This window comes from Heterocephalus glaber, unplaced genomic scaffold (genome assembly GCF_053883595.1).
Source record: "Heterocephalus glaber isolate CG9 unplaced genomic scaffold, H.glaber_assembly_v1.0 deba00001733, whole genome shotgun sequence".
Lineage (NCBI taxonomy): Eukaryota > Metazoa > Chordata > Mammalia > Rodentia > Bathyergidae > Heterocephalus > Heterocephalus glaber.
In genome coordinates, this window is record NW_028258444.1 from 16,992,409 (window position 1) to 17,010,208 (window position 17,800).

A 17,800-nucleotide genomic window follows, 5' to 3' on the forward strand; every position below is an offset into this window, starting at 1 on the left:
CCTGACTCTTACCTGTGCCAGGGTCACCCAGTCCCATCTGTAGAGAGAAGAAAGGCAGAGTGAAGGGTTGCAGAGAGGGGCCAGGGAAGGGGCTCAAAAGGAAAGACAGCTGCACCACACAGGCTGCCTGCTACTTCCTGGCTGAGAGGGATCCCCGGCTCCCTCTTCCTCAACCTACTACTGAGGGACTCAGATGTCTCAGCTGCATGGGTGAAGTCCACAGCAGGACCCTAAGGAGGCCCCCACTCACCCAGCAATGCCCTCAGCCTTCCCTGAGGTAGTCAGATACAATCTTCCCTGGGCAGCCAAACCAGGCTCCCATAGCCAGAAGGGAAAGAAACAGCCTGGGAGGTGAGCTGGGAACTTGCAGCTGGGGAGGGAGCTAGCGAGGGAGCCAGGGCCTCTGAACCCTCTCAGGAAGGTCAGGAAAGGAGCAGAAGGGAGTGGAGAGGTTTCTGCAGTGAGAGCCTAGGTTCCAGTCAGGCCCAATCTGGAGGGAGCTGTGAAGTGGTTGGCATGGAATACACAGCCTCCTTTTCTCATACTGTACCCATCCTGCTGCTTCTGCTGTCCCAGAGAAGGGACTCACTCAGTTTCTTTCTCTGAAAACTTTGAGCTAGATTTTTTTTAATGGCCACCTCTCTCAGGCTCCTAAGCCCAACCCTGGGCCTTCCATCCATTCAAAACACAGGTAACCCTAAAGTAGAGCCCCAAGCTGGGCAGCAGCAGAAAGACTCCAGGGAGCTCCAAGACATTTGAGGAGGGGAGGTCAGAGGTGAACCCCACAGCACCTTGCCAAGGTGGACACCTTTCTTCCTGCCATCCCTGCTCAGGGTCAAGAGACAGAGGCTGTCTGAAGGGGCACTTGGTAGACACACAGTAGCTCCTCAGCCCAGAAGCTCCTCAGGGGCAGAAGGGATGTTTTTGATGCTACGGTGGCAGTTACTGCTCTCCGGGCCTATGCTTCCAGGGCAGGCACAGGCACAGGCACAGTGGACTCCCATCTGGTCCTCAAACACCAGCAACCCACACTTCAGCTGGAAGCTGAATCAGGACATGCTGCTCCACTTATTCAAATTCTAACCATCTTTTAGGATCCCCCTAAGCCTATCCCCCCTTGAGGTGCACCCTGACCTCTCTTCTCCTCACTTCCCATACACACACACTGTGTGTCCCCATGATGTCATTTGCCAGAATGGTGCCATCTGCACCTGACAACCTGCTGGGCACACAGCATGCCCTGTTGGCAACTGATGAATGAACACAATGACTAAGCTGACCCCCTGCCTAAGACATCACAAGAATATTTCCAAAGGTTTGTGAGCCCCAAGGAGCACTCACACTAGAGGGAAGGGGACTCCCTTCCCCAGGACATAGAACCCCCACCCTGGGTGTCTTAGGACCTCTTTTTTCTTCTGCAGCACTGGTCCTCCACAGAGATGTCTAGACTTTCTCCAGGTGCATTTTCCAGAGACTGTGTCAGACCTGGAGTCCCCAACCTCCTGGGAACTCTCTCTCGGCACTCTAGGACACTACCCCAGGGCTGGTCAGCAGCCTTCATGATTTGGAGCAGAGCCAGGTCCTCTGTCCCTCGCTCTCCTAGTAACCACAGATTTCTGGACACCATGCATTCTCTGGATAGGAGAAAAATTAATGATCCTGAACTCTGGTGTATGTTACCAGATCCACAAGAAATGTAATGGTGATCTTTGCCATAAACTCTGTTCAGAAAAGCTGCACATGCACACATGCATGCATGCTTGCTGGCAAGGGAGCTGTTTCCAAAAGCACTTGGAAGAATCCTGCTTCTCACTCTTCTCCCTGGCTCTGTGCTGAGGGCCATCAAATTCAGAGGAACCCCGAGCAACCAAGACAGGACCTGGAAATAGTACTCTTTGTGTCCCAGAGGGAGGAAAGGTATTTTATGGCATCTGTCAGTAGCTGAACTTAAGAAAGTAAACCTGCAGGCCATTCTGGCTTGAATGTGGGGGCTCCCTCTTCTCATCAGCTTCACTGTCTCTTCAGAGGGCTGTTACCACTAATTTGGGATCAGACCAAAGCAAATGTCTCTCCTTCTTGGAATTCCTGCTACACTCCACTTCTTGAAAAACTTCTAGCCAAGTGTGGTAGCACACACTTGTAATCCCAGCACTTGGGAGGCTTGAGCCCGGAGGATCATCACGAGATCAAGGCCAGCCTGGGCTACAGAGCGAATTCAAGGCCAACCTGAACTGCATAGCGAGACCCTCTCTAAAAAAAAAAAAAAATTCGAAGAGCCCCTACAAAGTACAAGACATAATGTAAGCAAGAGCAGCCAAGCTTATGAAACAGTTTACTTGGTGTGGGACACCCGGACCTGCCAAGTCACTTTCCTAAATCAGACCACCTGATCTCATCCAAAAGAAATCTTGTCCCTGTGGGCCCACCATCCCCTCAGCGAGCTCCAGACTGGACACAAACACCACAGGTCTACCCCATGAGCGTCAGGGACAAGTTGAGCTCCCCCTGCTCCTATTATATTGCCTCAGGCCCCAGCCTTGGGTTTACCTTCCCAGTAGGTATGACTTTGTCCCCCACAGGCTGCACAACTTGGCTGGAGGCTTGAGCCCCAATGACCCCCTACTCTGCCACAGGCTTCGGGCCCTGGGCTGGGAATCAGGGCTTCCCCAAGAGCACGGCCACTCAGATGCCCTCTTCTTGATGTCTCTGATGTCCTTGTTGAGGCTGTTCCCACCTCCCCAATCTCATGACCAGACAAAAAGGAAGCAGCAGGAAGGCTGGGCCCCAGCTGCAGTGGGGAGAGCAGGCAGGCAGGAGGCCAGGTCCGGGTTCAGGGCGAGCCCCCACTCCAGGTTGCAGTCACAATTCTCTAACCCTGACACAGGAGGAACAAAGGTTGGCTCGGCAGCGGGGCTAGCAGGGAAGATGACGTGGCTTCGGGAAGACCCAAGGATGAACAAGAGAACATTGTGGTTGCCAGTGTGCCAGGCCTCTGAAACAATGCAGAGCAAGGGGGGCTGAGCCTGGGGGAAGAGCTCTTCCTCCCGGCGAGTCACTCATGGAACCTGAGAAGAGCTGATGGGGTGTTAAGAGATGACTCCTCAAGCCTCTCACTGGGCAAGCCTCTCACTTAGCAGAGGAGGAAAGAGTGAGGCCAAGGTGTCAGGGCTGAGCCAGATCTGCCAGGCCAGGGTAATGCAGGTGCTCACCACCTCCACAGGAGCTGACTGAACTTGGGGCTGAGGAGACGGAAGTTTGAATGAGACTTGGTTTTCACTTTGAAGGCGTTTCAAATATAGCCCAAAGTCTTTTTTAAAAAAATTTAAAAATACACCACCTACAGATACTAAAAATATTCCAAGAGCCACCAAAAACCTACAAGAAAAAAAGTGTAAGTTTCTCATTCATTACGGACTCCCTAGAACTTCCCAAGAATTACGTTTTTAAAGAGTTTCTTCAGTTCTCCCTTCCAGAAAGTCTCACTATCACTCCATCGCACAGAACTGCTTCTTGCTCAGATTTATCAGACGCAGGGGGTAAGGGGCTGCCACATGAAGCCGGGTAGACCAGAGAGAGGCCAGGCTCTGCAGCTTAGAGGACCCTGGCTTTGAGATCAGGCAGGAAGAGCCAGAAACATCATTTCACAGCTGTCCCCACAGGCAATCAGGAGATAAGAACACCAACCAGCAGAGGCCAGCTGAGCTTAGCCGGGTAGGGGGCACCCAGCACACAAAAGTGCCCCCTGAAGTTGCCAACTACTCCTGTTTGCCTCCTGAACTTTCTCCCTTCACCATCCAGCCCCATTGTTCCTTCCCTCCTCTACCATACACCCCTTTCTCCTAGATGCATCCCCCCACCATCTCTTCTCCCCCTTTCCCAGCTACAGTCTCTTGCCCTTCTTTCACCTGAAATTCTGTAAGCTAACATGAGTTGTTCGAAGTGCCTTATATTTGCGGACTTATCTAACCCTCAGGACAAACCTATGAGGTTTTTATCTCCGTTATATAAATAGATAAATGGGGGCTGGGATTTAGCTCTGTGGTTCTGGCGCCTGCCATGCAAACGCAGGGTCCAGAGTTCGATCCCAGGTACCAAAAAAAAAAAAAAAAAACAAACCAAAACAAAACAAAACAAAAAAATAAATAAATAAGTAGATAAATGGGTAGACGGAGACCCAGCAGGACTAAGTAACCTGTCAGAGTTTACTTGGCACAGAGTGGCTTCCATGCTCTCCCAAGCACCTGTACTCCCCTCCCCTCAGGCTGGCCGGCGTAGGAGAAACACAGACCCTCAAAGGACACAGGGAGAGATGGAAATCTCTCGTGAGCCCTCAGAGCCTGAGCCAGAAGCAATCCCTATCCCTGCTGCAGCCCAGAAGACAGAAGCTGCCCGTTTCATCTTCTGGACATCCAGGAAGACAACCTAGAAGAATCACTTACAGCTACTGCTGATTTGGTAGAAACCAAGAAATGATTTGAGACTGTGTGCTGGGGATGAAGTTCTGGCAACAAGCTGGGGTCTTAGGGGACCACATTTCCTGCTCCCAGTAGCCACCCATGTCCTTTCTCTAGAAGCTCCCATGTGCCCCTGAGACTCATGAGTGTTCCAAAGCAAACTGCATGGTTTCCCTGGGCGGTGGAGGGACCAGCTACGCCTTGGGGGGGAGGCTCAGCTGGCAGGTGTCAGTCTGCCCGAAGCAAAGGGACCAGAGGCCCTACAGCTGTGCGCCCAGAGAGCAGGAGGCTGGATGAGGAGGCCTCTTCCACAGTAAGCGTGCCCCTTTCCCCGGCCACTGCCACTCCCGGGTGGCAGCTGGGGCACGGTGGCAGCTATTTTTAGCCCTTGACACCTGGGTATTTTGCAGCCACAGGATGTCCGGTTTGGAGTCTCTTTCTGGGAATCCCACATACGGCTGTTGTAAACAGCCCCACACAGAGGTGACTCGCACTGGGAGCCAGCCCCCCCCACACACACGCACTTGAGATGAATCAAACAGGAAGCAGATGCAGCCAAGGCAGTGGCAGCCTGAGCTAGGGCTGGGAAGGCGCCCCCCTCTGGCTGCTTGTTCCATTCACCCAGCTGGCCTCTTATCCTGGTAGAAACCTGGCTGATCCTGGGCACGGCCGCAGGTGGCTAAGGTTCCTGGGCCTAGACCTCTCTGGACAGTCTGGCTGTCCTACAGGGCTCCCTTGGGCCCTACCACCTCCTGGGGCCTCTCAGGGCACTCCGAAGCTCTCCCAGGACACCCACTGCACGCTTGGAATGAGGGCACAGCCATTTCCTTGGGGTATAGAGCCTGCATCCACTTCCTATCACGGAGGCCTCCTCCTTACAACTTGGTCTGCTTCTGCACTACCCTGACTGTTAGGCAAGTCCAGAGCAGGCTGGCTCCTCCAGTCCATTCCACCCTGAAAACCCTCAGAGACGTAAGTTCCACATTCACTCTCAACACCCCTACTCCAATATCTCTAATCCCTAAGATAGGAAGTTCACCATGAAGTCTAACCACTCACTTTCTTATCCTAAGCAAACCATCCTGAGTAGGCAAGAGCTGAGGACCATCTGTGACAGTCGAATAAGCGTCAGGGTCCTGCCTGCTGCTGCCTTCGCCCCCCTCCGCCACCCCGCTTGGTGCCCCACTTAGACCAGCTGCTCCCTCTTAGCAGCCAGTCCCAGCCAGTCTTTCTCGAGTGCTTGCCCCAACAGGAAGCACAGTCACTGCCCCAGGGCTGCCTCTCAGGGCAGCTCCTTCTCCCCTCTGAAGTCTCACAAATGTTCCCTCGCTCCCCTGCTTGGCCTCCCTGTGCTCCCCACTCCTCACCACAGGGCCATCTCCCTCAGCTGCATGCTGAGCCCGGGCTGTGCTCCCTCAGCAACTCCTGCCTGTGCCAGCCAAAGGCTTCTCTGCCCATTCCCGGGACTGCCAGGGAAACTTCCAAGTTCTAATATTAATAATTATTATGTTGTTCTAATTATTAATGAATAATATTAGTAATAATAACTATGTCTTAATGCTAGCAGTGTAGCGGTCACCGGGCTGTTTCACTGGTGAACTATCTCACACAGTCCTCACAGCAGCCCTATAAGGTAGATCATTATTACTCTCATTCCACAAAGGAGGAAACTGAAGCTCAGATAGGTTAAGAAACCTGCAGAGGCCTGGAGTGTAGCTCAGTAGTAGACTGCTTCCCCAGCATGCAGGAGCCCCTAGATTTGATCCTTAGCATGGCAAAAAAACACTTGCCCAGGTCACTGGGATGGTGCCTGGGGATACCGTCCAAGCGCCTCCTAGTAGGTGGTGAGGTGAGACTTCTACAGGGGACACTGGAGACAGCATAGTTCCAGGGTGTGACTCCCAGTGACAGCATGTTCCCACAAAGGGTACTGTGCTCCATCCAAAACACATCAACAACAACAAAAACAGAGATTATAATCTCAGCCTGTGTCCCTCACAGGCCGTTTGTCTCCGGGAGGCACCCCCTCATCTTCACTTCCTTCTTCATCTTATAGTTTCTCTACTTATTAAATGTGCATTTTACTATTTCATGGTGTTTCCTGTAAGCTGCCTCCAGCAGGGTATAACTAAACAAGCAGACCTCCCAGGGCTGCCTTGGAGGATCACATGCTGCGCGAGCAACTCTGGAAACTGTCAGGCCCTGTAGAAAATTTGAGTTGCATAACCGAAGCAAGTCACCCTCCAGTGGGAGTGAATTCCCTTGGAAGGAGATGGCCTGTCTCTCTCACTTGAAGGCCTCACACTTGGCAGGCGTTGGGCAGGTGGGAGGAACAGAAGTACCCACTAGTGCAGAAGGGACAACCACCCTCAGGGTAGACTCCTGGGGATGAAGTCACAATCAGATACCACTGGCACCCTCACCTGGGTAGAGGGCAGGCAAGGCCACTGTGCAGACCCTAGCCTAGGGATGAGTACTCATAAGAACTAAGCAAACTGAGGGATCTGAATACCAGCCCATGATGGCACTCATAGCAATGCCACATTAATATTAATGACAGCACATTCCCCGGAAGTCCCCAACCCATCATTCCTTAGTATCCCCTCCTTTAGCCTATTGTTTTTGGAAGCCTATTTGTTTTAGCCTATTGTCTATCGGACAGATTCACCAGGTGTCCCAATTCCCTTCTGCAATTGGACTGCCCTTGACACTGAGTCAGCAGTGTCATTTACATGGCCTTCAGGAAATCCAAGAGACAGATACATGGTCCTAGGCACCAATCTAGACTAGCTGTAAGGACAATTTCTGGCTAACTGGGGACTCAACGAGAAGACCTTTATTGAAATGAAAGGTGGAAATCGCTGATAAAGCAGTATGTGCAGAGTGATCTCATTTTGGTACAAAGGCAACCTAAAAAGGCACAAAAGAAAATTGGAAAGTGTGTACTAAGGGTTACAGCAGTGATCTCTGACTGCAGTCTGGGATGCTTTTTATTTCTTAATGTTTACTTCTCTGTATTGTCTGTTATCAACAGTGCACATAAAGTGCCTGTGCAGTGTACACACGCATGCGAGCACACACATGCACACACACAAATGAAGACGGCACAGCCATGCAGCAGAGTCAAGACAACTTCAGGTTCCCGTGAGAACTAGGCCATGGGGCTTTCACCACCTCCACATATTCTCAGACCCCTTGTTCTCTGAAGTTCGAATTCTCTGAAGCTCTGCATTATCTACAACCTACTAGCATCCTCTGCCTCTCTGGAATCACCCTGAGGGCCTAGCCCAGGCTAGGAATAAAGTCAGGCCTTAATGAACGCCTGTTGGCTAAATACTGATCATTTCCTGAAAGAAATGCTTCACGCCTCTTCCAGGGCTGTTGTGCTGGGAATACTCACAGCTGACATCACGGACCTGCCCACCATCCTCTGCTTCATGTTCCTCTTAAGAACTTCCAGGGAGGAGCTAAAACAAAGGTCACTGAAGCAGATGGTGGCAAGGTACTCCACAGCAGGGCCATCGGGGTGGCCTGTCCTCATCCCTCCCTAGGCCAACATGGTTGTCCCCAGAGTGCCAGCTGGCTTCAAGGCCTGGGGTCCCCCCTCACCCTGCCTCACTGGGAAGGGAGTGAACGAAAGAAGTAGCGGTCCACCCTGCATCTTCTGGCTAGAGACTCCTGCTGTTCCAGGCCCTTATGAGTGCAGAAATCTGGAGCAGGGAATTTGGCCTGGTTTTTCTGTGAACTGGGTTTGGGCCCAGTTTCTGTTGTTCATATCTTCAACATTCCCTATCCCTGACCTTCAAAAACATGAACAATAACATCGATAATAACGATGAGTATACACTGCACTGATTTTATACCAGCACAGAGCTAATTTTACTTCCATTATCTCCTTTAATTTTTATAGCAACTCCTTGAGATTGAAACTATAATTACATTCCTATTATAGATGAAGAAACTGAGACACAGGGAGGAAAGTACCCAAAGGTCACACTTAGCTGTTTGGAGAAACAAGAATTCTGTCAGGGTTATCCATTCTTCTTTCTTGTGTCCTTACAGGAATGGGTACAGTGGGTCTTATGTGTGATAGCTAGCATCTGCAGGGAATCCATCAAATGTTTACATTTTCAAGTGAGAAAAAAAATCCCCAAAAAGGCAAGGAAAGGGACACTTGGAGCCCTCACCACCGGTGCAGAAATGTCCCACAGTCATTCAGCTGGAATTCAAACCCAGCTCACACCTCTTTCCTCCAATCACACACTCCCCTGGCCCAATTCTCAAGACGGTGGTAAAGGCTTGTAAGGAAGGGTCACAACCTCCTTTAGCTCTGGACCCCTGGGGACCAAAGCCCGTGCAGCCTGGCCACCGGGGTGGTGCTGTGCCTCATCAGCGTCCCCACGGTGACTCACTCCAGGGACCCAGGGGAAGCACAGCCCTGTTTGCACCGCTGCCCCGCCTCCAGCTCCCCGCCTCCACATTTGCTAACCGAAACCCGGCTGTTGCTATTTTTAACCCTGTAGCTCCCCCTTGCTTGGGGCTCCCCGCTTCACCCCCACCCCCCTCCCCTAACTGGGTGCCACCAGTCCGTCATTCTGAGAGCAGTTCTACAACCTGAATGCCCCGGAGGGGACAGCGGACGCCCCGAACGTTTGGCCGGCCCAGGTTCGTGTGGCAAGCAAAACAAGCCGGTTACAACCCCGTTACCAAATTCCCCCACCCCGGACTCTTTCCGAACCTGTGACTCCCAGCTTGCCCTGCTCCTCCTGCCATCCTGGAGACTGGGGCGGGGGGTGGGGGTGGGGGTGGGGGGTACTTCTCAGGCTGGAGGCCAACTCAAGAGCCAGAGTGTGAGAAGAGTTCTACAGGCAAGGAAATGGGGTCCCTTCATTACCCCCGCTTGTGAGGCTGGCCCAGGACTTTTGAGCACCAGGGTTTCCCACCCCTGCGGGCAACATGGGGCAAAAGGAAGTGGCGTGGCAACAGGGTGGGGACACTGACTGCAGCCCAGCACCCCCTCATTAGGAACCTGCCGTGCAGCTCTGGCAGGGAAGGTCTGGGAAGCATCGGGTCTCCGGTGGGCAGGAGTAGCCAGAAGAGGCCCAGGTAGAAGGACCAAGGCCTTGGCAGTAAGAGATGCAGGCAATCAGACCCTCTTCTCTTACTTGAGGTTCCTCGAATCCTCAGGTCCTTAAGGAAAGGGCTGCACCTTCTTGCATAGAAGCTCGGGGCCTCTCCCAGGGACAACCTTTGACAGAGGAGAGGCTGGAGGTGAGAGATCTGAAGGCTGCCAGCCTACAGCAGGAACCCTGTGCTCAAGGTGCTGATGTGAAAATCAACTCCCTGAGAGAGATGGGGCTGGGCTGCAGATGGACCCCAAGGGGCATTTCTTTCAGTGGACAAAGAGCAGGTGGTTTGAACCATTCCCCTCAGCCTCACTGGTCTGAGAGCCACCCAGTCTGGGGAGCAGACACCAAAGGCCCAGGAGAGCTGCGTAGCCCAGACAAAGCGCCATCCAGGCTCAGGTCTTCTCCATGCCCTCTTCTGTCCTGGGCCCTGCTAGGCCAACCTCAGGCCTCTCTTGAGCTCTGTCCCCTGTCCCAGCCCTTTTTTGATGGCTCTGTCCTCTTTCCTGGGGCCCAGATCCTCTCTAAGACTCCACCCCCTTTCTCCTTGGTGATTGCTGATCCAGGCAAATAAATCCCACTAGTCACAGAGGCAGCCAAGCTAGACCCAGAGGGCAGGAACTTAGCCCAGTGCTGCCCGGTGGAGAAATGGGAAAGAAGGGGAGAAGGTGAAGCAGGAGAATCAGGAATGGGGTGGTGCTTGGAGCCCCTAGACAGAAGCTGCCTCCTTCCCAGCACTCAATACGGCTGCAGGGCCCAGGACTCAACCTCCAAGCAACGGAGCAGCCTTGATTTGGGGCCCATTCAGCTCTCTGTGCTTCCCTCTCCACTTGCCAACCTTTGGGGGCTACTTGAGGAGAGGAGATTCTGCTACCGTCATGCCAGGAGAGGCTAGTAATTCAGCTTTCATCCTCAGCCCAGCTGGGCCCAGACCTCCTACCCAGTTCCAGATAGTTTCCAACCATGACTCAGCAGGCTATCTGGCGAGGTGAGGGAAGGCATCAATGTTACCTTCTCAGCAGGCCTCCCAAGGCCTACCTATCTAAGGAAGTTCCAATTTGTTATTTTTTATTGTTGCACCCGGTTAATTTCCTTCACAGGGCTCATCACAATGCATAACTAGTCACATAGACCCATTCCTTTACTTGCTAACTTGTTCCTGTTTGTCTCCTCCACTGGAGTGGAAGTTCCCTGAGGTCAGATGTTGTACATCTGTGTTCACTGCATATCTGTGCCCAATAAGTAGTACACAACATGCTCAGCAAGCACCCAATGAATGGATGCAGTGCCGAATGGCCAGCTTGGTGCATGAGGTCCCCTGGTGCCAACACTGACCTTTAGAGTTGATGCTCAACAGCTCCAGGATTCTGCCTAAGGTGTAGGAAGCAGGATACAACAAGAACAAGGTCACAAAGGCAGGGACCTCAGAAGGAAGGCCAGCTCCTATGAAGATCAGCATCTACACTAGCCCAGTCTGGCCCCCTTTGTCACACTGTGTGCACGACGCAAGCACATACTCACGGAGGCTCCAAGTGTGAGGACTAAATCCTGCCTGGACAGGTCTTGGAAGGCTTATGTTGTGTCCCGGTTCCTCCTTATTTTTGTTTTGTTTTGTTTTGAATACTGAGGACTCGAACCTAGGCTATTCACACTGCACTGTATCCCCAGGCCATTTTTTATTTTGAGAAAGGGTCTCATTAAGTTGCCCAGGTCAGGGCCGGGGATTTAGCTCAGTGGTTCCGCTGCCTGCCTTGTAAGCGCAAGGACCCAAGTTCACTCCCCGGTACCAAAAAAAAAAAAAAAGTTGCCCAGGTCAGGTTCAAAATTGTGATCTTCCTGCCTCAGCCGCCAAGAGGGCTAGGATTACAGGCATGTGTCACCAAACCCAGAGAGTGCTTCTTAATAGCTCTGTGACTTTGGGCAAACAACATACCTTCTGCAGGTTTCAGTTTCTTCAAATAAAAACAAAAAATGAAGATGATAGCCCAGACAGGCGTTTGTCAAACACAGCTTTGTAGGAGAATCACCTGAGTGCAAGTTAAAATCCAAGTTCCTAGCTGAGTGCGGTGGTGCAGGCCTGCAGGAGGCCGAGGCAGAATTACAAATTAAAGTCCACCCTGGACAATGTAGCAACTTAGTGAGACCCTGTCTCAAAAAACCAGAAGGGACTAGGGTTGTAGTTCAGTATGAAGGCCCTGGATTCAATCCCCAGCACCACAGAAAAATTTGTAGGCAGTTTCTGACAACAGAAAAGGAATAGGGCCTGAGGATGTTTGTAACACATTCCCCATGTTACTGTAAAACAAAAGCTCTAAGAACTAGCATTTAAGGACAGTGTAAGAGATGGCACTTTACAGACCAATATCTGGACTTCTATTAAAAAGTCACTGTTGGGCTGGGGATTTATAGCTCAGTGGTTTCGCCGCCTGCTGCGCAAGCGCAAGGACCCAAGTTCAATCCCCGGCACCAAAAGAAAAAAAAGCCACTGTTAAACTGGGCATGGTGGCGCACACCGGTAATCCCAGCACCCTGGAGGCTGAGGCAGGAAGATCGCCTCAAGTTTGAGGCCAGCCTGGTTTACACGGTGAGTTCAAGGTCAGCCTGAACTACAACAGTGAGACCCTGTCTCAAAAAAAAAAACCACTGCTGCACAGGTAAACAACTCCCCAAACACTCACTTCATATACCCCTCACAGACCCATAAACTGCAGAGGTGTCCACTATCCAGATGATGCACATCTATACTGTATGCGTCCACACCCCCAAAACACCCAAGACAGAGCCACCACATGGTTCACAAATTGCCACAGAGCCACCAAAACATACCCAGCCTGGCGCAAACACACAGACACCCATCGCACACCCGCCACATGGAGACCCACACTAAACAGATGCTATCCTGAATTTATTTTGCCCCTGGGAACTAGTCCAGGACCCAAGGAGCTATGCTCTGCTGATGAAAACATCCCTCCCGCCTCTGCCACTCCTACCCTACCTCACTCAGGCAGCCCACAGTCCAGCTCCCCTGCTGAGCCTGGAGCAGGCAGTAGAATGAGGCTAGTGACTCAAACTGCTTGGAGCTCTCCCCAAAGTCCAGCACCCCCTCTCTTCTCGGGCTCCCCAGGAGATGCCTGAGGGCCTCCACCCAATCCCCCAAGTCAGGGCTTGCTCAGGCCACTGGCCTGAATTCCCAGAACCTGGTCCTAGGGGGCCAGAAGGATTCAAAGGTGGTTAGATCTTGGGGCTCCTCCTAATATGCAGGCCTCTGAGGAAAGAGCTGTCTGGGGGTACCTTCCTGCAGCCCTAAGGCCTAGGGCCCTCGGGGATGGTTTCCACAGAAACAGGGAAAATATTATAAGGAAACACAATACCCGGCAGGGTCACCTGCTGACCGGGCTTCCTGCTGTGTTGCCCACCCCCATCTCAATGGCCTCATAGCCTCCTTCTCCAGCCTCAGTCCTGGACTCCTGGCCAGCACCCTCTTTCCTGCTTCTCCTGGGCAGGGGTGAGGGTGGGGAGCAGCTTCAAGCAGAAACTCTGTCCCCCAAACAACGTCAAGGATGGCCCAGAGCTGTGCCCCCCACTACTAATCTCTACCAACCCCCCACCACAGGAAATCAAAGCTTCCTGCCCCAGAGGAAGTGCCCATCTAGTGAACACATCCAACACACACACACACACAGTCCTGGGAGCCTGAGCCTCCAGGGCACAGATGCCTTCCCTAGACCTCAGCCCTTACTCAGGCCCTCCTTCCAGCAACAACCCACACGCCACTGGAGGCACCGGCCCATATGTGACTAGGGATAGGCCCGGGCCAGGAGAATGGGTACTGCCAGAGGCACAAGGCCTGGTCCTGGCCCCACTTGGACTGCCATTCCCTGGCTGGGCAACCTGGCCTTGCATTAGCTCATCTCCTCTCAGGCTCCTGCCAACTTCAAAACTATCTGCTCTTAAAGGCCAAGAGAAGGAAGACAAAGGGAAGGTGGAGCTACAGAGGCTTGTGTTCTCCAGGTTCTGGGCAATAATGCTCACAGCTGCAGGAGGTTCCCATTCCCCACCCCATCACATATGAGCTTCCATTTACCCAAGGGTTTTATATCAGAGCTGAGAAAGTTCCAACTCTTGTGCCCAAAAGCCACCAAGACTAAAGCTGAGGTCTATTATCCCTAAGTGGGGGCACATAAGAGTCCCCCACTGGACACTGAATTTTCTCTTTATGGCCAGCCCCTCCTGCTCTGTGCCCTGGGAAATGCATTTGGATTTTTCTCATTTCTGCATTGGGGAAACTGAGCTTCAGTGTCAAAGTGGAGTGGACAGCTTAGAAATGCAACCTTCCCTGCCTCAGGATCCCAGGGTAAGCCCTGGTGGCCAGAGAGACACCCATCCAGTAGCTGAACTAAGGGACAGTGGCCTCAAGGGAACACTACCCCTCAACTATTCCAGGTACAATGCCAAGGGGTAGCTCTGAGCTTGACTCTGCTCCTGCCCTGCTAGGAAGAGATGGACATCTCAGTGGATCCAGGACTTGGTCCAGTCTCAGTTCACTGGGTAACACACACTGGGACTGCTGGGTGCCTCAGTTTCCCTGAGCAGTGATTGCACAGAAGAAAAGGACCTAGTAACTGAGGTGGGTAAAGAGCAGGGAAAGTGGAGAGGGATGAGGAGAAAAGAGACGGTTTGCAGAAGCTGGAGAAGGGCCTGGGAAGATAGTGTATAAGAAGGTATAAAGTAGGGCCAGGGATTTAGCTCAGGGACACCACACCTGCCTGGCAAGCACAAGGTCCTGAGTTCGATCCAGTAAGGGGGGGGGGATATAAATTACAAGGAGAGAGGTATGTCTGGAAACAAACCTCTAGGAAGCTATTGGGGAGAAATGGATCACCAAAGTACCCCTTAAAACGGTAGGAACCCAGGTCACAGTCTCCTGCCTTATCTGGATGAAGGTGCCTGTGGGTTCAGATGTAAGTCTGCAGAACAGGCTGATGAGACCAGACAGACGCTGAACTGCCTCGGGGCTGCTGAGCACCAACGCTCCACTCTCACTCTATACACTGGAGGAGAGCTAGGCATCAGATGCCAAACAGGGGCATGGGAAGGGGTGGCAAGACGCCCAACAGCCAGCAGGACAAGGAATGAGCGAGGAGCAGCGAAGGCTGGCCCAAAAGGGCAGCCAGAGGGGAAGAAAGGGGGATGGAGGGCCCTCAGTGGCCTGCGGGCCCTGCAGGGCTCTCTCCAACCTGCAGGCCTAGAAACTCTGGTAGTGGGATACCAGCTTAGCTGCCAGACTTGCCCTGCCCTCCCCTGCAGCAGCAACAGAAATCGGGCCCGGCGAGGGCACACATCCAGTTCCCTAGTCCGCTCTGCACAGCCTTCGGTCCCACCTCTCCGCGCCCCCACAGCACTGCTCTCCACAGCTCACTCGGGCACAGGTGTCTTCTCGCCCTCAGGAGCGAGCAAGAGCCAGGGGCGATGCGCACAGACATTTCCCAGCCCAGGACTCCGCCAGCGCAACGCTTCCCCTCGCGGAGGGACCAGAAGAGGGCCCTGCTCCGCTGCTGACGTCCAGCCCCGCTGAGCCGGCCCCAACTCTGTGGGTCTTGCCCTGTCCCCCACGCTTCCAAACCTTCTGCTCCCGAGCACCGCCCCCTCCCCAGGGCCCGGTTCGTCCTCCCGGGAACTCGGGTGATGGAACGCCGGGCCCTGCACCACAGCCCGCGGCCTCCGACTCCCTCCCTCGGGCCTGTCGCTGCCCCGGAGCGGGCGGATGTGGGCGCCCCGCGGGAGGCCCGAGCCCTTCAGCCCCGGAACCGGCCCGGGCAGGGAGCTGGCCAGAGCCCCGCCGAGGCGCGCGGGGTGGGCTCGGCCGGGGGCACATGCCGGGCCCGGCTGCGGGGCCGGAGCTGGAGCCCGAGCTGGAGCCTGGGCGGGCGGGCGGCGCTGGGTGCCGCTCAGGGCGGGGCGGGGCGGGGGGTGGCCAGCCGTACTCACCGGCGCCGGGGCTGTGCATCCAGGGGCCAGGGCCCTCAGAGCGGGGGGCTCATGGCGGGGCCGGGGGCTGGGGCGCCGGCCTCACATCCCCCCAGTCGCCGGAGGCTGCGGAGCGACTGCGAGACGGCGAGAGGAAGGGAGGGGGCCGGGAGGGGGAGGGCCCTGGCAGCCCGGCCGGCCGGGTAGGATGACAATGGAAGGAAATGCTTTATCTGAGTCTGAGAGCGGGCCAAGGGGGAGGGGAGGAGGGGCAGGCGCTCGGGCTCGGGGACACACCACCCCGGCAGACGCCGCCAACTCGAGCGCGGCCGACCGGTCGCCCGGGACGCCGAGCCGAACCCGGAACGTGGTGCGCTGCCCGCCCCTCGCGTAGCCGCCGAGCCACAACCGCCGCGCGGCGCTCGGAACCGCGCACAATTCCCGGAAACCCAGATACCTGAGCGCAGGCACCCTTGCACACACAACGTACACGAGCGTGCATCCATGTTTACACAGGGGCAGGATCATTTACACAGACACGCTTCGGGGAAGGACCTCTGTGCACACACCTACATATACACACACAGTTCACAAGCGAATAGCCACACCGAAGGACGGCTGGGCACGCCTGAAGTCCCATGCAAGGTCCCATGCGAGGTCCCATGCGAGGATCCCAGACGGACGGACACACACACACACACACACACACACACACACGCACACCACTCGCCTCAGGAAAGTTCCAGGATCTGATTTGAATAACTGCCCAGCCCTTCCCCACTGGCACCCCCCCTCCCCGCCTGCCCGAGGGGAACAGAAGGGTCCAGCCTGTTCCTATTAAAAGAAAAAGGGGATGGGGGTGGTGCAGATTTTGAAAGTTTTCTTTTTTTTTAAGGAAATTTCTCAAGGGATTTCCTTCCCTCCTCTCCTCTTCCTCTCTTCCTCCCATTCCTCTGCCTCCACACACCCCCCTTCTTTCCCCCTCCCGGTCCCTATGAGTCAAACTTCAGCAATGTGCCCAGTGTCCCCCAGTGCATTACAGCGGATCACAGAAATGTTCCAGTCTGTGAGCCGGAATGCAGCCGCCTCCAGCCCTCCCTCAGCTAATAAACTCAGTTCAGGGATGGCTTTGCACAGCCTCCGTTCACCCCCTTTAGGCTGGAGAGAAGGTCAGATTCAGGGGTCAGGACTGAGGACCTCCCCATTGTGCTTCCTGGCCTAGCCTATCAGCCAGGGCAGCCTCCAGCAATCTGCTGGGTCAGAAAGCTCCTGGGACATGGAGAGGTCCCTGACCCAGGAGCAGGGGCTTGCCTGCAGTGTGAGGTCCCCTGGAAACCAGGCAAGAGTTTCCTTCCAAGCCCATCCTGCTCCCTCAATTCTAGGAACCCCAACAGTCTGCACAAGGGGAAATCGAGGCAGTCCCGGGTTAGAAGCAAGAGTTCACAGTGGCTTAAAAGGGCTTAGCCATCCTAAAGATGAACTTCCGACCACAGATTTCTTGTTCCCTACATCACAGCTTAGGCCTTACTGCCCGTTGCTACTTGTACTAGTTAGCATCTGACTCCCTATTGTATTCCTTCCCTTGTGCCAGAGCTCACTCACAGGTAGAGGGAACCCCTCTGTATCTGTTAGCTTACTCTCACAAACTTCTCTCGTAGCCTCCAAGCCCTCCTACACACACATCCCTGCCCAGTGCCTCCAGGTACTTACTGCTCAGTTATTACTATTGTTATTTCAGCCAGACTGGACTACTAGCTGTTTTCCATCACATCCCCATACTTTCTCACCCCTTTGCCCTGGCTCATCTTGTTCCCTCCAAAATGAATGCCCTCCCAAGTTCCTGCCCACAGCCAGAGGGATTCTTTCCTTCCTGTAAAGGACCGAATCCCAGCACTGTGTCAGTCTTTCTCTGTGTACTGACTTTCACCCACCTAGTCTATTAGTCTCACCCTCTTCCTTCTTCCTTAACAACATTCAAGAATGGATGCCCAGCTTGAATGCTCCAGCCACTGTCTAGCTACTGCCTTAATCATGGCTGCATTTCTTGAAGTGTTTTGCACATAATTCAGACTGAGTTCAGTTGGGATAGATGTGCATGGCCTTCGAACCCATCCTCCAGCTGGACACCTTGATACACCCTTCTGCCCCCGACTACCCATGTAACTCTGCAAGACGCCTGCTCCTCCAGCCCAGGTATGTTGTCCCCAGCCCTCACTTTCAAGCCAAAATCATCCTCCCAAATCCCTCCTGAGG

General features: G+C 53.9%; 1 protein-coding gene across 12 annotated transcripts in view; it reads right to left on the minus strand.

Moving 5' to 3' along the window:
• Hdac7 (histone deacetylase 7) overlaps positions 1-15,902 on the minus strand; it is a 34,989-nt gene extending 19,087 nt beyond the window's left edge. For 2 of the 12 annotated variants that reach the window (XM_004863126.4, XM_013079007.3), the window contains exons 1-2: positions 15,569-15,890; positions 13-37 (exon numbers count right to left, since the gene is read on the minus strand). In XM_004863126.4, coding sequence (XP_004863183.1) covers positions 13-37 — 25 coding nt within the window. In that variant the 5' untranslated portion in view covers positions 15,569-15,890. Of the gene's footprint in view, positions 1-12; positions 8,955-9,619; positions 9,703-15,568 lie in introns of those variants that run through there. The other 10 variants (XM_021243035.2, XM_013079009.3, XM_013079010.3 and 7 more) reach the window with 10 other exon arrangements.
• Between the last annotated feature and the right edge of the window lie 1,898 nt (positions 15,903-17,800).